This window comes from Aythya fuligula, chromosome 2, assembly GCF_009819795.1.
Source record: "Aythya fuligula isolate bAytFul2 chromosome 2, bAytFul2.pri, whole genome shotgun sequence".
Lineage (NCBI taxonomy): Eukaryota > Metazoa > Chordata > Aves > Anseriformes > Anatidae > Aythya > Aythya fuligula.
In genome coordinates this window covers 37,732,601-37,751,725 of record NC_045560.1, presented here as the reverse complement: position 1 = coordinate 37,751,725, position 19,125 = coordinate 37,732,601, and the positions used below count along the sequence as shown (strand labels likewise).

General features: G+C 37.5%; 1 protein-coding gene across 5 annotated transcripts in view; it reads left to right on the top strand.

Annotated features, from left to right (window-relative positions):
• Positions 1-17,132, top strand: part of TBC1D5 (TBC1 domain family member 5) — a 318,604-nt gene extending 301,472 nt beyond the window's left edge. For all 5 annotated transcript variants that reach the window (XM_032183435.1, XM_032183438.1, XM_032183436.1 and 2 more), the window contains 3 exons: positions 6,061-6,140; positions 6,874-7,050; positions 13,207-17,132. In XM_032183435.1, the coding sequence (XP_032039326.1) occupies positions 6,061-6,140; positions 6,874-7,050; positions 13,207-13,497 (548 nt within the window). In that variant the 3' untranslated portion in view covers positions 13,498-17,132. The remainder of the gene's footprint in view (positions 1-6,060; positions 6,141-6,873; positions 7,051-13,206) is intronic.
• Positions 17,133-19,125: the final 1,993 nt, after the last annotated feature.

The following is a 19,125-nucleotide window of genomic DNA, read 5'->3' as shown; positions in this document are numbered from 1 at the left end:
TTTTTTTTTTAATTCTAGTGAACATAAACAGCAACAGGGAGACAGGAAGATTCACAGAAGGAGAGAGGGGAAAAAAGTCACTTTGAACTTTAAGAAAAATATGTTGATTGTAAGTGCCCAGAGGCTGGTGGTCCTAGTAGGCGTTTGTAGTCATGGATAAAGAGGGATGCACATGAAATGTGCAGATGTCATTTGTCTCAGCAATGATCAGGACCATACATTCATGTAAGCAGTATGGGATAGTACAGTATTTTACCACCATTGGGGCCATAGTTTCTAAAAAAAAAGTTTAAATGAGCTCTGTATAGCCAGAGGATGCTCTCTCACCTGCATTGGGAGGCATGGTGTCCATGCTTGTTATACATTCTTTTTGGAAGCACAGGATGTCTGGGTATACACTCTTGTCTTTGTACACCATGCCACTGATGCAGACATAATGTGTATGTTAAGCATTATTTGCTCTTAATATGTAAATTAGAGTTCATAGTTAGAGTTGATCTTGCCTTTGAACAAAAGATGGAAAAAATTACCTCATGACCCCTCCAGTCTCGTTCTCTACATGTCTGCAATTCTATGCATTGCTATGAGTTGATGATTGGTGATTTTTTACCATATATTTCTCTGATTTTGCAAGCATTACCACACATTAAATATTAACTCTGATTTCATAAAAACAATCATACAAAAGGGTTGGAATATGTGGCATGAAACCGAAGAGTCGTCTGTGTGCCTTGACATCTGCTTCAACTTTGTTTTTTTTTTGTTTCCTCTTTGGAATAATACAGAGCTGAGGTAACACACTTATCTCTTCCTTTTCTACTGATGACCTTGGCAATTAAAATGTCTTTTTGCCTTCTGACTTTGTTTGAACCAGGTTCTCCATAATGGAAAGCTAGGGTGAAAAACATAGATTTAACATGATTTTGGCACTGTTGATTGTTCACAAATCATTGATCAGAAAACTAGTATTTCATTAATACTGAAGCTTGCAACCATTTGTGGTTAGCCCCTCTCAGCAAGAAGCACCTTCCCAGAAAGGCCACATAGAGCCTGGGTTAAAATAGAAATCATTAGGACAGAGATGGACTGTGAAAAAGAAGTGGTACAGAAGAAAGTGAAGAACCTCAGAGAGCAAGGATGTTAAGGTTATTACCAGGTTCAGTTTTCTCCACATACACCCAATTTTGTGTCAGTGAAAGTTAAGTCCATGTCATGCACCTGCAGGGCTGTAGTTCTGCATATCTCCTTCCTCCCTGGTGGGAGTGAAGAAGTGCATGTTTGTCTTCCACATGTAAAACCATGAAGGGATGGATGCCTGAGAGGACCTTGGGTACAACAGACTAGTTTTCCTGCTGGTGCCACTACCTGTCTTAATTTAACACTGCTTTGGTTGGGTTTATTGCAGAATCTGTATTGAATTCATGCTATTATTTTAAGTGAATATTAGTTTACTTAATAAGCATCTAAAATAGCTAGGCCAAACATAGCTTTTCCACATTCAGAGAGGAAATTTGGTCTGTAAAACTGTTTTTGAACAGCCCCTTTCCCTGGCTGGGGAACTCAGCAGTGGCTCTGCTCACCATCATGCAATATGTAGCAGCTCAGTCATCAAAGAGCATAAGCCTTCTCTAATTTTCCTGCTAGGAGCTGCTGTGGATTATCTTCCTCTTTCATCTTTGTACAGCGAATGATAGCATGCCTTCAGTCTAAATTTTAGAAGTTAAATTAGGGAGAGGAAATAGAAATCTTGCTTTTTTCATAGTACTTGTACAGTGAGTTGAGCATCTGAAATTAGTTACAATTTGGGAAAGGGGCAGGAAATGGAAAGTATTTCATCTTAATTCTACAGTTGTTTCAGCTAGCCTATTGCTACCCAAATCACTACTTAATGCATTGTTTTCCTGTGTTTTGTAGAAAAGAAGGACAAAAATGCAATAGTGCGTATTATTGCTCTACTTACAGTTGGCTTTAAAGAACAACAGGGCAGCTGATCACAGTCTTCCTAAGGAAATAGTTATTAACTGGTCTGGTATTTATCAAACTTAAATAAATAAGCATCCAAAATCAGTTCTCATCCATTACATAAAAAAACATCCCTTAGGTTATGAGTCTTGTTCGAGGGCAGCCATTATAGCACATAACATTGCTGACTTCTGGGGACAACAAATGGTTTTATGTCTCTAGTATTTTTGAATTTTAATCTCGAGTGCAATTAGGGTATAACAGTTCATTTTGTGAAAATAAGGCATTTCTTAACTTTTGAACATTTACCAATAAGATATTTCTAGCATAGAATCAAACTGGACTTGATTTTCAGTAATCTAATATTCACATAATCAATTGTTTTCAATTTATTGCATCAATGTTTGTTTTATAGGTAGGAAGGTGTTTTCAGTTCCTAATTGATACCTGCTTTAAAAAAATAGTTCATTATTTTATGAAACAAATATTAGAAATTAAAGGTACTAATATACAGCATGAGATAGGGGGGGAAATTAATATATGGCCAATTCATATACATAAAACAATTCTCTCAAAATACTGTAACATTTCCTATGAAGGAAGATTAAGTGATGCATCTCTGCTAAATGTAAACATCCTTCAGCTAAGCAATATCATATCAAATGTCATAGCTCTCAAGAGTGCTAGTGGTTTTTAAAGTATTTTCAGTTATAAAGATGTATTTTGAGATACAGAAGAGTAAAAGAGGAAGCTTTTGTCTGCACTGGAGAGTGTAGTTTCCCAGTTCATCTCACTAACTGACAGGTCTGGGAGGTCCCAGTGCAGGAAAGAGGGCTGGATGAAAGTCCCTCAGATGAGGACTGCCAAGCCCTCGGCACAGCTCTTCACTGTTGGGCAGCCCTGGAGGTAGGTACTGAGTTGCTTGCCATCCCTCCTCTTCTTCCCACCTCTGCTTCTGGCCAAAATGGATTGCAAAGCGTGGTCCCAACTGGAGGACGTGATTGAGGAGGCACTCATGCAGAATCACATTGCCTTTATGCTTCTTTCCTCGGAGGATTTTTTTTTTTAAATTCTTCTCTACTCATTAGTGAGGGAAAAAGAATTAGCACTGATCAATTTGGACTCCATACTTAGCACTTATTTGGTAGATAATAAACTCTGCATTCAAAAGGGATGAGTGTAATAAATTAGAAGCCATGTGCTATTCGAGGACATATTTAGAAGAAGAAAAATCCATTGCCAATTCCACAGGGAAACCTTCATTCTGTTTCAGTGTACTAGAGAAAGACTTCCCGATTTATGACCTTATGTCACAACTGTTACTGGGGGAAAAGTGGCTGATTACAGTGATTTGCATCTTGGGACATTTTTCTGCGCTAAGTGGAAGTGTGCTCTTTGAGTCCAGAACTCTTTGAGGCCTTAGAACAAATTCCAAGTGGGCATTCTTCAAAAATAGATTTTAATGATTTTAACTGATTAAAACAAATAGACCCTGTATATCCAAGATGTACATGTATGTCATACGGTACTTGTAAATTCAAGGAAAAATGTTAGAAATTCAACAGTTCAGTATTAGAAAATTCTGCTGTATTTCCAGCCTTTTTTCTCATTCTTTTTTTTTTTTTCTTTTTTTTTTCTTTTTTTTTTCTCTGAAGGCAATATTAAAATCTGGTATTAATAATGCTAGAGTAAATATATGATGGTACAAGCATTTATATTAATTTTTACTGCTGGCTAACTTTCATAGCTCTATTCATAAGTTCTTAGAAATCTCAATACCTTTCTTCACAGTAACAGATGTTTCTTTGTAGCAATGATAGATTCTTTTTCATTCTTTTGAAATTCTGCCTTAAAGAACACCTGTAAAGAACAGAAATAGTAATAGTTTATTTCTACATCATGTGGAAGGTCAGCTTTTGTTCTCTCTCTTATTTTCCTGTTCTTTTTAGATTTCCCACATTTGGTCTTCAGCAGGTTTGAGGTTTGTTTTGAATTATTTTCTTGGTCCGTCTGCTTAGTTATTATGCATACCTTAGTTTTTAATACATATTTTTAATTTATATGAGGGATCAAACACTATAGAAATGTCTTTCTTTCTAATGTTCAGAAATAGAAAAAACAGCTAAATTCAACAATTCAGATCATGATTATGTATTGCTTTCCTCCCTGTGAAGACTTGGACTTTGGATTTCAGATTTTTAAAGTTCTGGACCTTTTTAAAAGTAGAAAATCATGCATTGCTTGTTAAACAGTGGAAATCACTATCTAAAGCATAATTATATAAGTAAATATCTATATCTTTTATTTATCAAATTGAGAGACTAGACAATTTAGATGTGAAATGTTAAAAAGGCAAGTAAAATGTTTAATTTAGTATGTTTTCTCTCGGATCTTGTTGCTACATATTTGTAGAAAGATCTAATTTTACATTATTTTTAGCCTTCATAATGCAGTCTTTCTGATGTGAGATTTATACTAGACTGTTCGGTTGTATTGTTTGACTTCATTGCTGCAGGAGTCTGCTGTATGATAAATCATAAGTGCTAAATAATGTAAACATGGATATCCTTATTCAGATGGGCTGCTAACACAAAGATGAGTCTTCCTAACCCCACTGTTGCTCTTAACCTTGATCTTTCGTGAACTCATCCTCCATTGCCTTTTGTTGTTCTATCCTCTTTTATTCCTTCTGCTTCTCAGATAGCTTCTCTACAAGGGCATTTAGTGTTAAGGCTTGGATCCTTTCCCCTCTTTGCCCTTTCTATTTGTCATTTATGCCCACAACCGACTTCTGGTCCACAAACAATTTCAGACTTATTTATATGTGGTTCTTAAATGCACATTTCTACTTCTAATCTTTATTCTTGTCCAGTCTCCCACATACCACTCTTTTGATATTTCTTCTGTAAACACAAAACTTAAGCCATGTTGCACAATGTTTTTACTTGAAACTTCATTTTGTGTCAAAGTTGGCAGCAGCATCATATACATCCTTGTCAGCATGCTCTGTAACATTTTTGGCTTTTCAGTGGTTCAGGCCCTGAACCTGTAGGATGTTTTTAAAAATAAACAAATGGAACATAAGAATGGATTAAGCTCTAATTAAGCACCTGGGATACAAATATTCATGAGCAGCAAAGCTTTGTTACCAGATGAGTGTCACTGAAGGATTTGGGCTTAGCTGTGTGTGTAAGACAGGAGTGGCACAAAGCAGTATCCTTTCATTTTCAGTTGACAGATACCATCTTGTTCTGTAAATCAGTCACCAAGGCTCACTGCTGTTTTCTTAAAGGATTGAGGAGGAAGGGAATAAAGGTGGAAAAGGACCTGACATAAAGAGTCTGCAGACGTTTAGTTTCTCTGGGCGGGTTTGGCCTGCAGCATTGCATGGGATTTCCCTGACATGGGGAAAACCACTGCAGCTCCATCTCTGATGTGTCACCTAGCCTCCAGCCCCAACTCCAGCATACGCCATATACCTGCTTATTGAAATGCATGGAATGGAAAAAGCTCTAGTAGGTATAGAAGATGGGTGTCTTCTGAAGTGACAGTACTGCATGGCTGTTTCTGGCACATAAACTTTGCTCAACCCTGGGTCTTTTACCTAAAAGAAGGGACTGGAAAGAGAATGAAATTTTCAGTCTTGCTATAAAGAAGTGATCCAGCATATCTGCAGTGGCCAGGATCTACATTAAAATTGCTGACCTTTTACCCTAAACCTTTCTGTGGGCTGCAGCAGACTCCTGTAAATGTCCTTGAGTGCTTCCAAAGCATTTGCAGGCTCAAAGATACATGAGGCCAATTTTTTCTTCTAGGGCTCAGTAGCAGCCTGAGTCCATTAGTACATTGAGGCGGTAGAAGGCCAGAGGGGCACAGCATTACTGCAGGTGTCCTGGCAGCAGCGATGGGCTTTGGCTGGCCCAGCTTCCAGAGCTAATAAGGTTGTCAGCCTCTAGGTCTGTGTGGAATTGTGTTTGCAGGTCACAGGGTTTCATTGTGAGGACATAAGTCAGTGGCAAGTTGGCAGCACGTTAGAGATTATTTAGGGAATGTTCTCTAATTACCCTTTTTTTTTTTTTTTTTTTTTTGGTGTTGCAGGAAATATTCAGGAAGTCATATTACAAGAACACTTGGAAAAAGAAGATGAAATTCTGGTTTCCTTGGCTGGTTTGAAGCAGGTATAACTATTGCTTAACTTAACCTTCTTATATCCCGCAGCGCTATTAATCCTTTATTTTTTTCTCTCTTTTTTTATTCTCTTTGTATACTGCTGTTATACTAATGCATCAAGCTTTGCAGAGTACTTTTATTTAAAAGATAAAACTCAGCTATAAAGACTTCAAATGACTTGCACAGTATTTGCTCCCTGAAAACTTCTGGAGAGGCCTTGAATGAGAGCTGAGGAAGCACAATTCAAGTTTTGGGCATAAATCACACCAGATTTTTCTTAATGCAATGTACATGCTATGCAATAATCATTCTTATGTCCCCATTATTTTATTGTTATGGCACTTGAGTGTCATTCAATTTAAAGAAATTTAAAGAATGCCACATACATAAAATGAGAATGTTACTGAGGATCTGAAACTCTGATTATACTATCCTATGCTCCCTTGAAGTTCATTTTATCAGGAAAGATGCTAAGTCTGTAACAAGGTAGGGAATAATATTAGCAGTTTCATTCTCTTTAGGTTTCTTTAATACATGTTTTCCAGAATTTGATAAAATCATATTGCATTGATATTTATGTCTTTAGCCAGTATAGTCGGTATATTAATAACTGACTTCCTTTCTTCAAAACAGATATTATGGGGAAATGGTGTATGAAAGCATTCTGTTGTGGAGCTTTACAAAACTCAGAATTCCTCCAAATTTATAATTTACACTCTTTCCTGTCCCATTCAACAACAGATCAAAGATATTCTGAAAGGTTCCCTGCGTTTCAACCAGAGCCAGCTGGAAGCTGAAGAAAATGAGCAAATCACGATAGCGGATGATCATTACTGCTCCAACAGTCAGAACAAAGGGACTGGCGATGTCCTAAAGGGACCTGTTATGACAAAGCAACAGTTCATCTCAGGACAACAGGTAGGACAGAAATATCTCAGACAGGCCACTGATGGAATTAGTCTTACATTTTTTGGATACTCCCTTTGTCATGGCCAAACACTACATAGGGACACACCAGTTGCAGCCCACCTCCCCTGTAAAAGAAGCCAGGTCTAGTCAGAAACACAACTTGTTTCTTGATGAAAGATGATCGGGCCTTAAGCATCAAGACCCAGAATTGCTGGTGCGTATGAAGAAATGGTTAAAAGTCTATGTCTAGTTACTCTTCCACTCACATCGATTCTTCTACTGTAGCATTATGCTTCACACACAGTTATTTAAGTCAAAGTGTTATGCATTGTTTGCCGAGGGGTGTGTGGGGGAGGTGTTCTTCTTTCAGGTTGTTGAATCTACTTTGCAGATTAATTTCCTACAAAGAGATGTCAAAACTGGAGGTGAATGTTCCCATATCAGTTGATTATTCTCATTGTCCTTGTCCTCCAGAATTACATTATGTAAGAGCTGATTTTCTGCATTGCAGTGTATGCATGGCCAGTGCCAAAAAGGAAATAGCGAGGAGGTTACTTTTACCTTCTACTTCACTGTATTGACTTTCTCCTTGAATCAGTAAACAAGATTGTCACGTACAAAGCATTCGGTCACCAAACAAGTTCATACCCAAAGTTATTTTTCCATAACATTAAAAGCTTCTTCTCTGTCTAAGGCTCGGTCTGACTCAAATGTGATCTTAAAAACCAGCATTTTTTAATAAGCACATTTCTATATAATTTTCAATATTAGAGTTCTGAAGTTATCTGCCAGGCCATTGCTGATACTCACACTTGAAAATGAGTAGCAGCACTGAATCACCTCAGAGTCTAGCTAGGTCTGCAATGAAGTTTACTCTTGACAAGTTTACCTAGGAACTAGAGGAAATATTTACTCATTTTCAAATAATGACACAGTTGTTTTGATTCATTACACACAATCCTGCCGATTTAGACCATTCTATGTATGAAATAATACAAATAATATTTTAGTTGTATTTCAGTATTAGAACGAATACTAATATTTTTTTATTTTTTTTTACTTAGCAATGACAGGTTCACGGAGCCAAGTTTTTTTACTTGGTTTTATTATAGAAATTGGAAGGTAGAATGCCATAAAAAACAACAGCATGCAGTTAGTGTGTGCAGACCCTGTTCATGCTGGAGAAGACCTAACACAGATGCTGCTCCAAACGTGTCACTGAGCAGTGTTGCTGGGTCATTGCACTGTGAGTGTTGGGAGTGTGGCAGGTGAAGCCTGCTCTGTGCAAGTTTCTTTCCAGTGGAAACTTTGAGGTCTCATCCCAGTGTGTAGTCAGGATATGCATCCAGCCCCGGGAACTGAGCAGCATTCCCGGGTTCCACAATTTGTGTGCTCTGTGAAGCAGTTAGTAAGCCAACCACAAATGATGTGAGTTGGTGTTGTACAAGCCAAGCGCCAGCAGAACACTGAATGAGGCTTCAGCACAGTATGGGTTACGTTTGCACATACAGCACATTCATACTGATTAGCCCCTCTTGCCTTATCATCTGAAACTTCCAATTATGATAATGAGTTGTGGCCCCTATTCCAGAAGGAGAAATAGAAGATTCACTGTAGAAATGCTCATTGTTGGAGAGCCACGTGGCAGTCCAGGAGGACTGGTAGTATCCCCCTGTTCTATTCTGTTTCTGAGCCCATCAATACAAAATCAATCAAATCCAAAAATCAAACAAAAAGATGAGAGCTTTGGGCCCTTTTTTAATAAAATGAAAAATAAAAAAGGAAAATAAAACTGCTAAATTTAGTAGGCTATGAAATGAAACCAGTAATTATTGGGGTTAATTGCTGCACAGCCCAGGTTTTTTTGTTCTGGTGAAGAAAATGGGCTGCACTAATGCCCTGGGTCAAGCTGGGAGAGCTGCAGGTGGGTTAAAAATTCCAGCCATCTCTAGTCCATTTAATGCATTTCTTGATAAACAAGTATTTACATTTTTTGTGACTTTGGTAATGCATGTTATTCTATTTAATGTGACTTATACTGTAAAGATTTTTCTCTGGTGGAATTACAGGGGTAATTCTGGGACATCTGGAAAAGTTACAGGTGTAGCTATCATGTAATTGAGATTAAAGTCTGGTCTTTTGTGCTTGGTTGTAACACGAGTATACATTATTTATCATCTTTTAAAAGTGCTCATCCTCTTTTTTGCCTCAAATTCCTTTTCTGAAAAATGAGGATAAGGATACAGCCCTTCTTTGGAAAGGAAAGCTGCAAAATTAAAAATGCAAAAAATGAAGATAAAAGACTCAAAGAAGTAGAGCATTTGTTGGAATGTTTGGCTTTGGTAGCAGTATGCAGTTGACAAACAGAAGGCTTCTGTTGCTAAATAATGAATGATAATTAACACATTATCTTGCCTTTATGTCTATTCAAAGAAGGAGGCAAAATGAGCTGCTGTTCGTCTAAGCTTTCTTGAATTGTGTTCTTACAGTTAGTTTTAACTCATTCACAGTATGAAGGCAATTGAAATAAGCCTGGTGCTAGTAGCTGATATTCATCAGGAAAGTGTTTGGAGAAGCCATATGGCAATGGGCGTAAGGTTGTTAAGTTTCAAAGCTACTGGAAGTATAATTCTGTCATTTTTCATTTATTCAGTAGTGGCAGCAGATGGGAGAAAACATGGTTCACGTCAGCATGAGTTTCCTGAAACAGAAATAGGCAGAACAAGGAGGGAGGAGGTATTTTACCTCTGGAAAAATCGGTACCAAAATACCAGTGTGTTGTAGGGATGGGCAAACATTTACAGGAGGCCCTTTTCTATCATTTTTGAGTCACTATATATGCTATATCACGTCTGATATGTCAGTGAGTGATACGTCTCTTTAACTCAACCTGAAAGTGTGGTTAGAATGAAAAATAGTGTAACAAAGCACAGCACTAACAAAAAAGGAATTGAAATGAGTGGTTTTCTTTCCTTTCCCTTTATTAAAGGGCAGGATGCTTTTTTTAACTATGCAGGAACACATTTTGTGAAACAGAAGTTAGGAATTTGCAGCACCAGTGCAAAACACTTATGACCAGAGGTCCTTGCTGGAGTTCAGTGCCGTAAGAAAGGTGACCCATTAGCCATCCTTGTCACAGAATCACAGAACAACTGAGGTTGGAAGGAACCTCTGAACGTCATCTGGTCCAACCCCCCTGCTCAAGAAAGGTCACCCAGAGCAGCTTGCCCATGACCATGTCCAGATGGCTTCTGAAGATCTCCAAGGAGGGAACTCCACAACCTCTCTGGGCAGCCTGTGCCAGTGCTCTGTCACCTGCAAAGTAAAGAAATGCTTCCTGATGTTGAGATGGAACCTCCTGTGTTCCAGTTTGTGCCCATTGCCTCTTGTCCTGGCAGGGGCAGCACTAAAAAGAGCCTGGCTCTGGCTTCTTTGCTTCCTCCCTTCAGGTATTTAGGTACATTGACAAGAGCCCCCTGAGCCTGCTCTTCTCCTGGCTGAGCAGTCCCAGCTCTCTCAGCCTCCTCGTGAGAGAAGTGCTCCAGTCCCTTCATCATCTCGGTGGCCTTAAGCTGGACTCTTTCCAATATGTCCATGTCACCCTACCCAAGGTGGAGCCATCTCAACACAAGGGCTGTGAGGACTGAAATAGCATGATCCTGATAGCTTGGAATAATAAAATGTGTAATTTTGCAAAATGAGACTGTACTGCATTCACTGGGAGCTTTTACACAGAAGCGTGGAAGGAAGCCAGGTCAGTTATGCAAGGGTTGTCGTTTAAAGTAACAGGTATTTCTGTTGTACAGAAGTGAAAAAACAAAGTGCTGAAATTTTAACGTGGCATTTAGGGCTCCCAAAAAAAGCTTCACCTGGCTCTGTCTTGTGGCTGCACTGGGTGCCTACAAACCCAGGTGACTGCTGGCACATGACTGGAGCACGGCAGTAGTGCTGCAGTGCCTCTTTCCTCAGCCCCCTGGAGATGGCAACTGAATGACAGCACCTCAAACAGACCAGAGGAAAGTAAATGCTAATTAATAACGAATGATGTCTCATGTCAGAAGTGCTTAAATAGTGAAGTATCTCTCCATGTAGATCTATTTGAATTCATTGTCGTTGTCATGTTGTTTATTCACATTTTGTGAATAAATTTGTTGTTTATTCACATTTGGACTACCCTGGTTCTGCACAAAACAGGAAGTTTGAGATCGGTTTTGATAACATTTGGTACAAGATAGTTGTTGACATTTTTAAAAGCAATCTGCTCTGTTTGGTTTATGTGAATTTTATTAAGACATCCAAGGAAAATGAATTAGTTTCAAAGACTAATAGATGTACATTTGTGTCAGTCTGGCAACTGTCTTTTATAGGGACCTTTAAAATTGTAACTGATACTTGGACTTAATATATTTCCATTTGAATGATTAAGTTCTAAATTGAGTTACTTACAAAACAGATTGATACATATTATTGTACAGATACTAACTGGATAACAGAAATCAAACATTTTTATAAATTATAAAAACAGAATATTTGCTGCAAAGGGAAACATTTAAACCCTCGTTTGTACATACTTATTTGTTTGAAGAAAACAGCTCACAGTTCTATATTTGAACTTATTTTCACATCCAGTTAATATATATCTTGTTTGTGACTTTTAACAGTTTGGAGCAACCATGTATATAATAACCAAAAACTTGTAACTCCCCTATTTCATATTACAGTTCCATCTTAGTTACCAGTGGGTTTTTGTTCCTTGAGTTACTCTATAGTTCCCTTTCAAGAGTATTCTGCTCTTATTATTACTTTGCTATAATTAGTAATCAGAGTGACAGAAAATTGTTTTCAGCTGTAATAACAAATTTGGCAATGTAAGTTTTGCTAGAGGACATGGATAGCTTAAACCCAACTTGTGGCTTGGTGATACTTGTGATGACCTCCAGACTCCAATTTTATATATTGTATTGAGAGTCTAACCATATGTCATTCAAATTCTTCCCGTTTTTCTTTTTTGTTAGTTTTTGCATTTCTTTTTTTTTTTTTTTTTTCTCTAATACATGCAACCTCTCTTTTACCCCAAAGTGAATTTACATTTTTTTTATTTGGTAAAAGAGCTGAAGGGCTTGTATTTGACACACATTTCCATACTCCTCCTTTTTGCTGATCTTACATTACTGAAATCAAATATACTGATTTCAATACCACACCACTTCAAGACACTTGTCCCACTCAGGCCACTTGGCAGGTTGCATTATGATGCTAAAACATTTACAACTAAGAAGTCAGTCACATTATTTTTGATGGACATAGTGCTGTATAGGCGTTGAATCCATCAACGCCTATACAGAAGAAACTAGAAGGTATTGTCTATTTGCATTGCAACCAGTTAATAAGCTTGGTCAACAAGGGAGAAATCCCACCTTGCTGTATATGGCAGTTCTCCCTTCTAATTATAGACACTCTGTCTGCTGAAAAGCTGGTTTTCTTCCTTCAGGTAGGAATATAAGATTGCTAGGTCATGGAGAATTTTCTGATATGCTGAAACTAATCTTGATCCGCTACTGGAGTGTTTATGAACACTCATTTCTCAAGGTCTAACCAGGTAGAAAAGGGATTCCCAGACCCTAGTTTTCTGTTATAATTAGGCAGTACTCAGCTCCTCAGCCCACAACACCAAGTCTCAAAGCCCTGAAAGCCCTGATCTGCCAAACCTGAGCTGGTGCACACTAAAATCCAGGAAATGTTATATCAAACCATTCTCCTGAAGAACTGCAAGATGCCATTGTACATGCAAATCTGCAAAACAAAATTCTCAATACATCTTCATGAACTACTGTAGAAAACTGACAGCAGTATGAAAAGAAGTACCTAATATCCTCACAACTATAATGTATGTATTAGAAGCCTAGCTAATATGATCACTACACAGCTGCATTATGATAAGGAAACATATAAGAACTCTATATGAGTTAAGGTATTTTGTAAATAATAAATTATTTCATCCAGTTAATACCCACTTTTTTTTTTTAACTTCTTGATCTGAGCATTGCTACTTTTGAACAATGACTGTTCCTTTATCACATGATATATCTCTGATGTGTGTCATAACCTCTTTAAGTGGGAAAATGAGTACTAACTTTAAGTCCTTTCTGTGCTGTGTTCTTACAGACTACAACTGATGCGAGCACCAGTGAGAGTAAGAGCACCGATGACTATATAATAGTTTCCGAAGAAGACGAAAGAAGCAGAAGTGCTGTCCCAGAGCCAGCGCAGTCCCTTCAGGCACACAAGGAAGCAGCAGTGAAGCCAGAAGCTCCGTCTCGTCCTTTGATATTCTCTGACCCGCTGATGGGCTCCATCTCAGCCTCCTCCAGCAACCTGAGTTCCAGCCCTGATGACAACAGTAGTAATAACAGCAAAGATTCTGACTTTGCTATTGTCAGCCCACTGGACATCTAATGGAAACTGGTTGGGAGAGGTTAGGAGGTCAGTTGGTATACCTCAGCTCAACTTCCTATGGTTCAATGGGCTGGATGGTTCTTTGGATTAGAAGGACAGAAAATAGATAAAGGTAACCCATTTCAGCTGCCAAAAGCCTAGGTAAAAAGAAATAATAAAAAATTTGTTTGCAACTCTTCAAAAAGAATATACACCTTGTAATGACTGCCTTAAATAAAAAAACAGTAAAACCCAGTTCTAATGTACAGTTATTCTTAGTTATAGAGCTATCTTACTTAGGAGCTTTGTTACTATAGAACTGCTTTCCCAAAATAGAATAGTATGTGCTAGGTACCATAATGGATTAGGAAATGTTTAGATTCTTGGCATCAGACCTGACGTGGCAAAGACAAGCTAGATTCAATGTCATCCTTTCAGAAAATGTGCTAGACTGGGTTTTCTGAATAGGCAAGAGTACTATTTCTTCAGAGACTGTGACTAGAGAAGTAGAAAATGTATATTAGAAAGATTAAAAGCATCATCCTGCCACTAGGCTTGTTCCCAGTTGAGGAATCCTAGTTTCTTTATTTTCATCCAACAGTAGCTTGAGATTTGTTAAATGCACAAGTTTGTGTAATTGTTCTTCAGCACTGTGTTAAAGTCGAATGTGTTACAAATTCATTGAGAATGGGGACCTATACAGCAGAGCCTTATTTTCCTTTGCCTACTTATTTCCCCGTGAGAGTTCCCAGGTCACCTCTTTTCCTCTTTGTCTGTCTGCTTGTATTCCCCTGGCATGAATTAATTTTGATGTTATTGAGATTACTGCCATCAAAGATTAGGTGCAAGGGAAATTACAGTATTTCATAGTGTAGACCTGAGCCAGATGAACTAAAACTAGCTTCAGTATGGTAACTTGTCAGGGAAGGATGCAAAGTGATATAAAATGCTCATAATTAAAAGCACTTAACATTTCATTAATATTATCTTCTATAGATTATGTTTACATATATGCCTATATGATTTCCACATTTCTAGTCAGAAAAAAAGAAAACAAAAACACATACTGGTGCAGCAGCGTTAACCAACAGGTGAAGTTTTAAATTAACTGCAGATCTTGTTCTTCTATGAAAAACTGTATTACTTTCCCATCAAGTATATAGTGCCTCTGATGATATTTATTTCAAGTAGATGAGATCTTTTTTTTTTTTTTTTTTACCCACTGATCCCCTTAAATCCTTTTGGAATTCACAAAAAAGAAGATGGTAGTCAGAGGAAGCCTGCCTATGCAGAACCTACACAAAAATAACCCAAGGAAGCAGTGCTAGAAAGTTACTCCATTTATAACAAGAGCACAAAAAATGCATTATTTAGTTTGAAGATACATATACAGTATACCATGCAAGAATTTTTTAACTGCATGTCAAAGCTAATGTTAATATGGTCTTAAAAATGGTAGTCATTTGCTGATTAGTCTGTAATTGTCAATGGAGTTAAGTACAGTATTCCAAAGATGAGGTGATGTGGTTTGCTGGTTTTAGATTTTACAAGGTCTGTGTCAGTGACTGAAACAAAGAGATAACTGTCATTATCTCGTGTAAGTACGTGGCTGCTGCCGTATCCTCACACATTCAGAAACCACCATGTAGTTCTTCTAAGATTTTTTGTGCCTTGTAAAATGATTAAATGGTGGAATGTTATGAGCAGGAATAGCATCGTGCATCTTTGTGAGAGGCTGGTGTGAACAGTCAGATGACTTTGTTTAGATGGACGATCTTAAATGCATAACATTTCGGAGAGGTGTTTATTGGGGGTTAGTTTTAAGCTTCATAGAAAATCACTTTGGAATTCAACATGCATGCCTGTCTTCAGGTTTATTTTATTTCCCTGAGTTTGCATGAATGCCAGGGGATTAGGTGGCTGTTGATTTATTTAAGTCTTTCAAGCTTTTCTAGCCTTAACCCATTCAGCAAGGCTTGTGCCACATCACCAACAAAGGGGAATCTGTTCAAGAGGTACCTATGAAAAGAGAAAAGAAATATTTTGGGGACAGAGAGAAAAGTTTTTATATTCTGTGTTACATAAGCCTTCAGAGATTCCAAAACTTTGGCAGGGGAAAATGTTTTTACTTTTTTTTATTACTTTTTTTTTTAAGAATCATTCTTTTCATTTCTGGTTGTTTGTTTCAGGGATCACATTGCTGTTTTCTTGAGCAGTCTCATTGCAAATGGAAGAGTGTGATTTGTACAGTTCTTTTATTTTTATAAGTTAGTTACATCTTCAGTATAGCATATTTTAAAACAGCGCTGGAAGTATATAAAGATTTTTGGAGTTTCTAACAAGTTTTCACTAAGCAGTGAATACCATTGAGCTGAATGCCTGTCATGCCATGGGATATAGTAAGATCCTCAGAAGCAGAGAGATGATTATACAAGGAAGATTAGAGCAAATTCCAGTAAATGAATCTGCTTTGGTTATACCATGTCCTTGCACATCACAAGTACGTTGTCTTTGATACTTAACCATAGTACAGAGATAGTTAAAATTTTATGTATTCGTTAAGTCAGAAGCCTGTAAGTTAGACAAAATGTCAAATCATCACCCTGTCTTGCCTTATATTAAGAATATACTGAGAAATAAGTTGTCATTTAAAATACAAGGTTATTTTTTTTCCCCAGAAATTACCTGCTTGTAATGTTTGTGGATACCAGTAATCAGAAAAAACATACACATTGCAAATTTCTGATGAAAACTAATATGGGTTTAAGATATGTATCTGAGACTGTTGTAGGGTATCTCACATCTGTAATTTTTATGAATGTTTAAAGTCTCTTGCATGTCATGTCAGTTTAATGTACTGCAGAAAGGCAGTATGATATTTTGACTGGGTATTCATTTAGTTGTGGAGCTTTGTATCTTTACTCTGGAAGAACATCTAGCCCGCTTTATTAAAGAAAGCGTTAACAAATTTTCTGGGCTGTGCTTGTGCTGTTTTCCCAAAAAAGGGGAAAAGCTTTTTTACTGGAATATGGGAAGTATGATTTCTCAAGACAAGGGTTATTAGAAACTTAAAACTATCTCATTATCTATATAAGCAGATAGATTATTAATATTTTATTCAGATTTTATGTATTTGATACAGGGAATCAAATTGCTTGTCATTTATCTAACCCAAGCAACACAGAACATTTCCTATTTACCATATTTATTGTATCTGAAAATAACATACAAGAATTTAAAATTGTGTAACTTTTCTGCGTTTTCATTAAACTTGGTACAGTTACATTATCTTGTCTCAGTCACAATCTCAGTATCTGTACAGTACTTTTCTGCATCTCAATACTTAAATGGACATTCTTAAATGGCTCTTGTGATTCTGCAGTGTGTTGTCCTCGTTAGATGGCACTGAGGCAGCTATTATAAAGATTAAATTTCAGATTAAAGGTCTTTATGGTATACTTGTGCTTGGCAGTTGCAATGTCATCTGTTCAAATAGGGACGTAGCAGTCCTGACTTGAACAGATTTCCACGTTCTGGGTCTCAGCCTTTAAAGAATACTTTTGATTTTGTGCTATATGTGTTGGTCTGGAATGAATGTAATGGTTTATTAGACTTGAAAAGGTGCAATTTCATAAAATAAACTTCATTTGGCTACAGAATAGCAATTACACTGTCTCATAATCTATGCTGTCCTTCTAAGAACGATTATATACAGTCGGCATTAGTATTTCCTGTGTTGCTGAATCTGCTAGACTCTTACTTTAGTAGTTAGCTAAATTTAGAGATGAAAGAGTATGAAAGAAGGCCATCGGAGAAACAGCAACTTGAAACATGCACATTGGCAACTTGTTTGCCTGCTGCTTGCAATATATTTAACCACTAAAACGGTGCTAGAGGTTTTAGATATGTGGGAGGATCCTGCAAGAGGTAAAGTGCATAACCCTAGAAGCAGAAGATGAGCAGGAAGGGATGCAACAGGGGACTTTTAAACTACAAATTGTTTAGGGAAGGAATCATCTCTGAATTTGTACAGAACTTCTCAAATAGTGTGTCGTAATTACAGACATTGTCAAAATTGGATTAATAACAGTGCGCTTATCGTTTCACCAGGTCCTGCTCTTTCAAACAGTGAGCTAGATGTAATCCAATAATAATAGCTCTGCTGATAGCAGCAGTTTCATATCGGAGAAGAATTTGGTCCCACACTGCTGAAGTAAGTGCAATTGAGGAGCATTTAATAAATTAATTAAACAAAACAAAAAGAAACATGAAAATGGGACAATGTTGCTGAATACAAAAAGCTGTGTTTACCTCAAGGTACACATGAAGTATTTGCTGCAGTGCTCTGTATGTGTACCATGTACCTTGCTTGTACTTTTTACCTTATACCTTTCACCTATGTCAGGTAAGTTTGGGCAAACCTGTCTTTGTTTTTAACTTGCAAAATCATAGCTGATGCTTAACTGGAGGATACATTAAGATATATCAGCTGCAGAGGGAAGACACTGCTGTTCCACATGCTATGAATGGTAAGGATTTGATCCTTCAAGTCCCACTTTCACTGTCTTCTTGGGTGGCAACATGAACAACCTTGTAAGCACTATCAGAGGCTTGATGGAAGCTCTGCTGCTGAAGTTGTCACGTGCAGTCACAGAGCTTGGAGCTGAGAACGTTTTCACAGCTTTGCCTTTCACGGCAATTTTTAGGGACTGGCAAGATGAGGTTGCTCTGAATTTTTAAGTAGTACAAAGAAGCATTCAAAGATGCTATAAATTATCATGTCAGTATTTGAGGCCTTTTAGAATATAAATTGCTACATACTTTTGAGAGAGAAGAATAGTTGTCACAATATCTTGATCTCCTACCTGCTGTGTTAATTGAATCCAGGGGACAGGGGGAATATAGTAGCAATTTCAGATCCACATTAAATTCTTCTTTAAAATGAGAAAAAATACAAAGCACACAGATACTAAAAGGCAGATTCTCAGAAATACCATTTAGCTTACTAAATAATACATACCTCTGTGCAATACTCAGGAATGTGCAACATTTTTAATCCATAAATAGAGGAACTTGCAACAGCCTGGAACACATGGCAAAAATGTACATGAATGCAAGCCTGTTCCTAAAAACATTTTTAAAGATCCATGGATTAAAATACATAAAAATTATGTTATGTATGTATATATATATAGAGAGAGAGTTTTAATAAGCAAAAAGCTTTTTTAGTCTTGCAAAGATTATCAGATTTTGGTAAAGATTCACCTGGCTCAGAAAAGTGCTAAGTTTTCTTTAAAATCTGATTATTTTTTGTCCCACCATGCATGATTCCCATTAGCACTGACACTGATGTCTGGATTGCTGCAGTATTTGCTCCCACATCCAAGTGTAATACCCAGCAGCAGGCCAGCGGCTGAGCAGAATTATGGTATGTCTCAGTGTGAGCACTCTGGACATTACTTTCTCCAGTTACTGACTTAATCACGTATTAGTGCCTTTCAGTCTCTACCTGTGCTTTATCTGAAGGTGTTGTTTTTCAATCTTTGTAAGGCATGCAAGACTTCTGGCATCACATGCATTGTACATGCAGCAATGAAACTCCAGCCTCCAGGTGGTACCACAGGGCAAATTATGATGGAACCTAAAGGT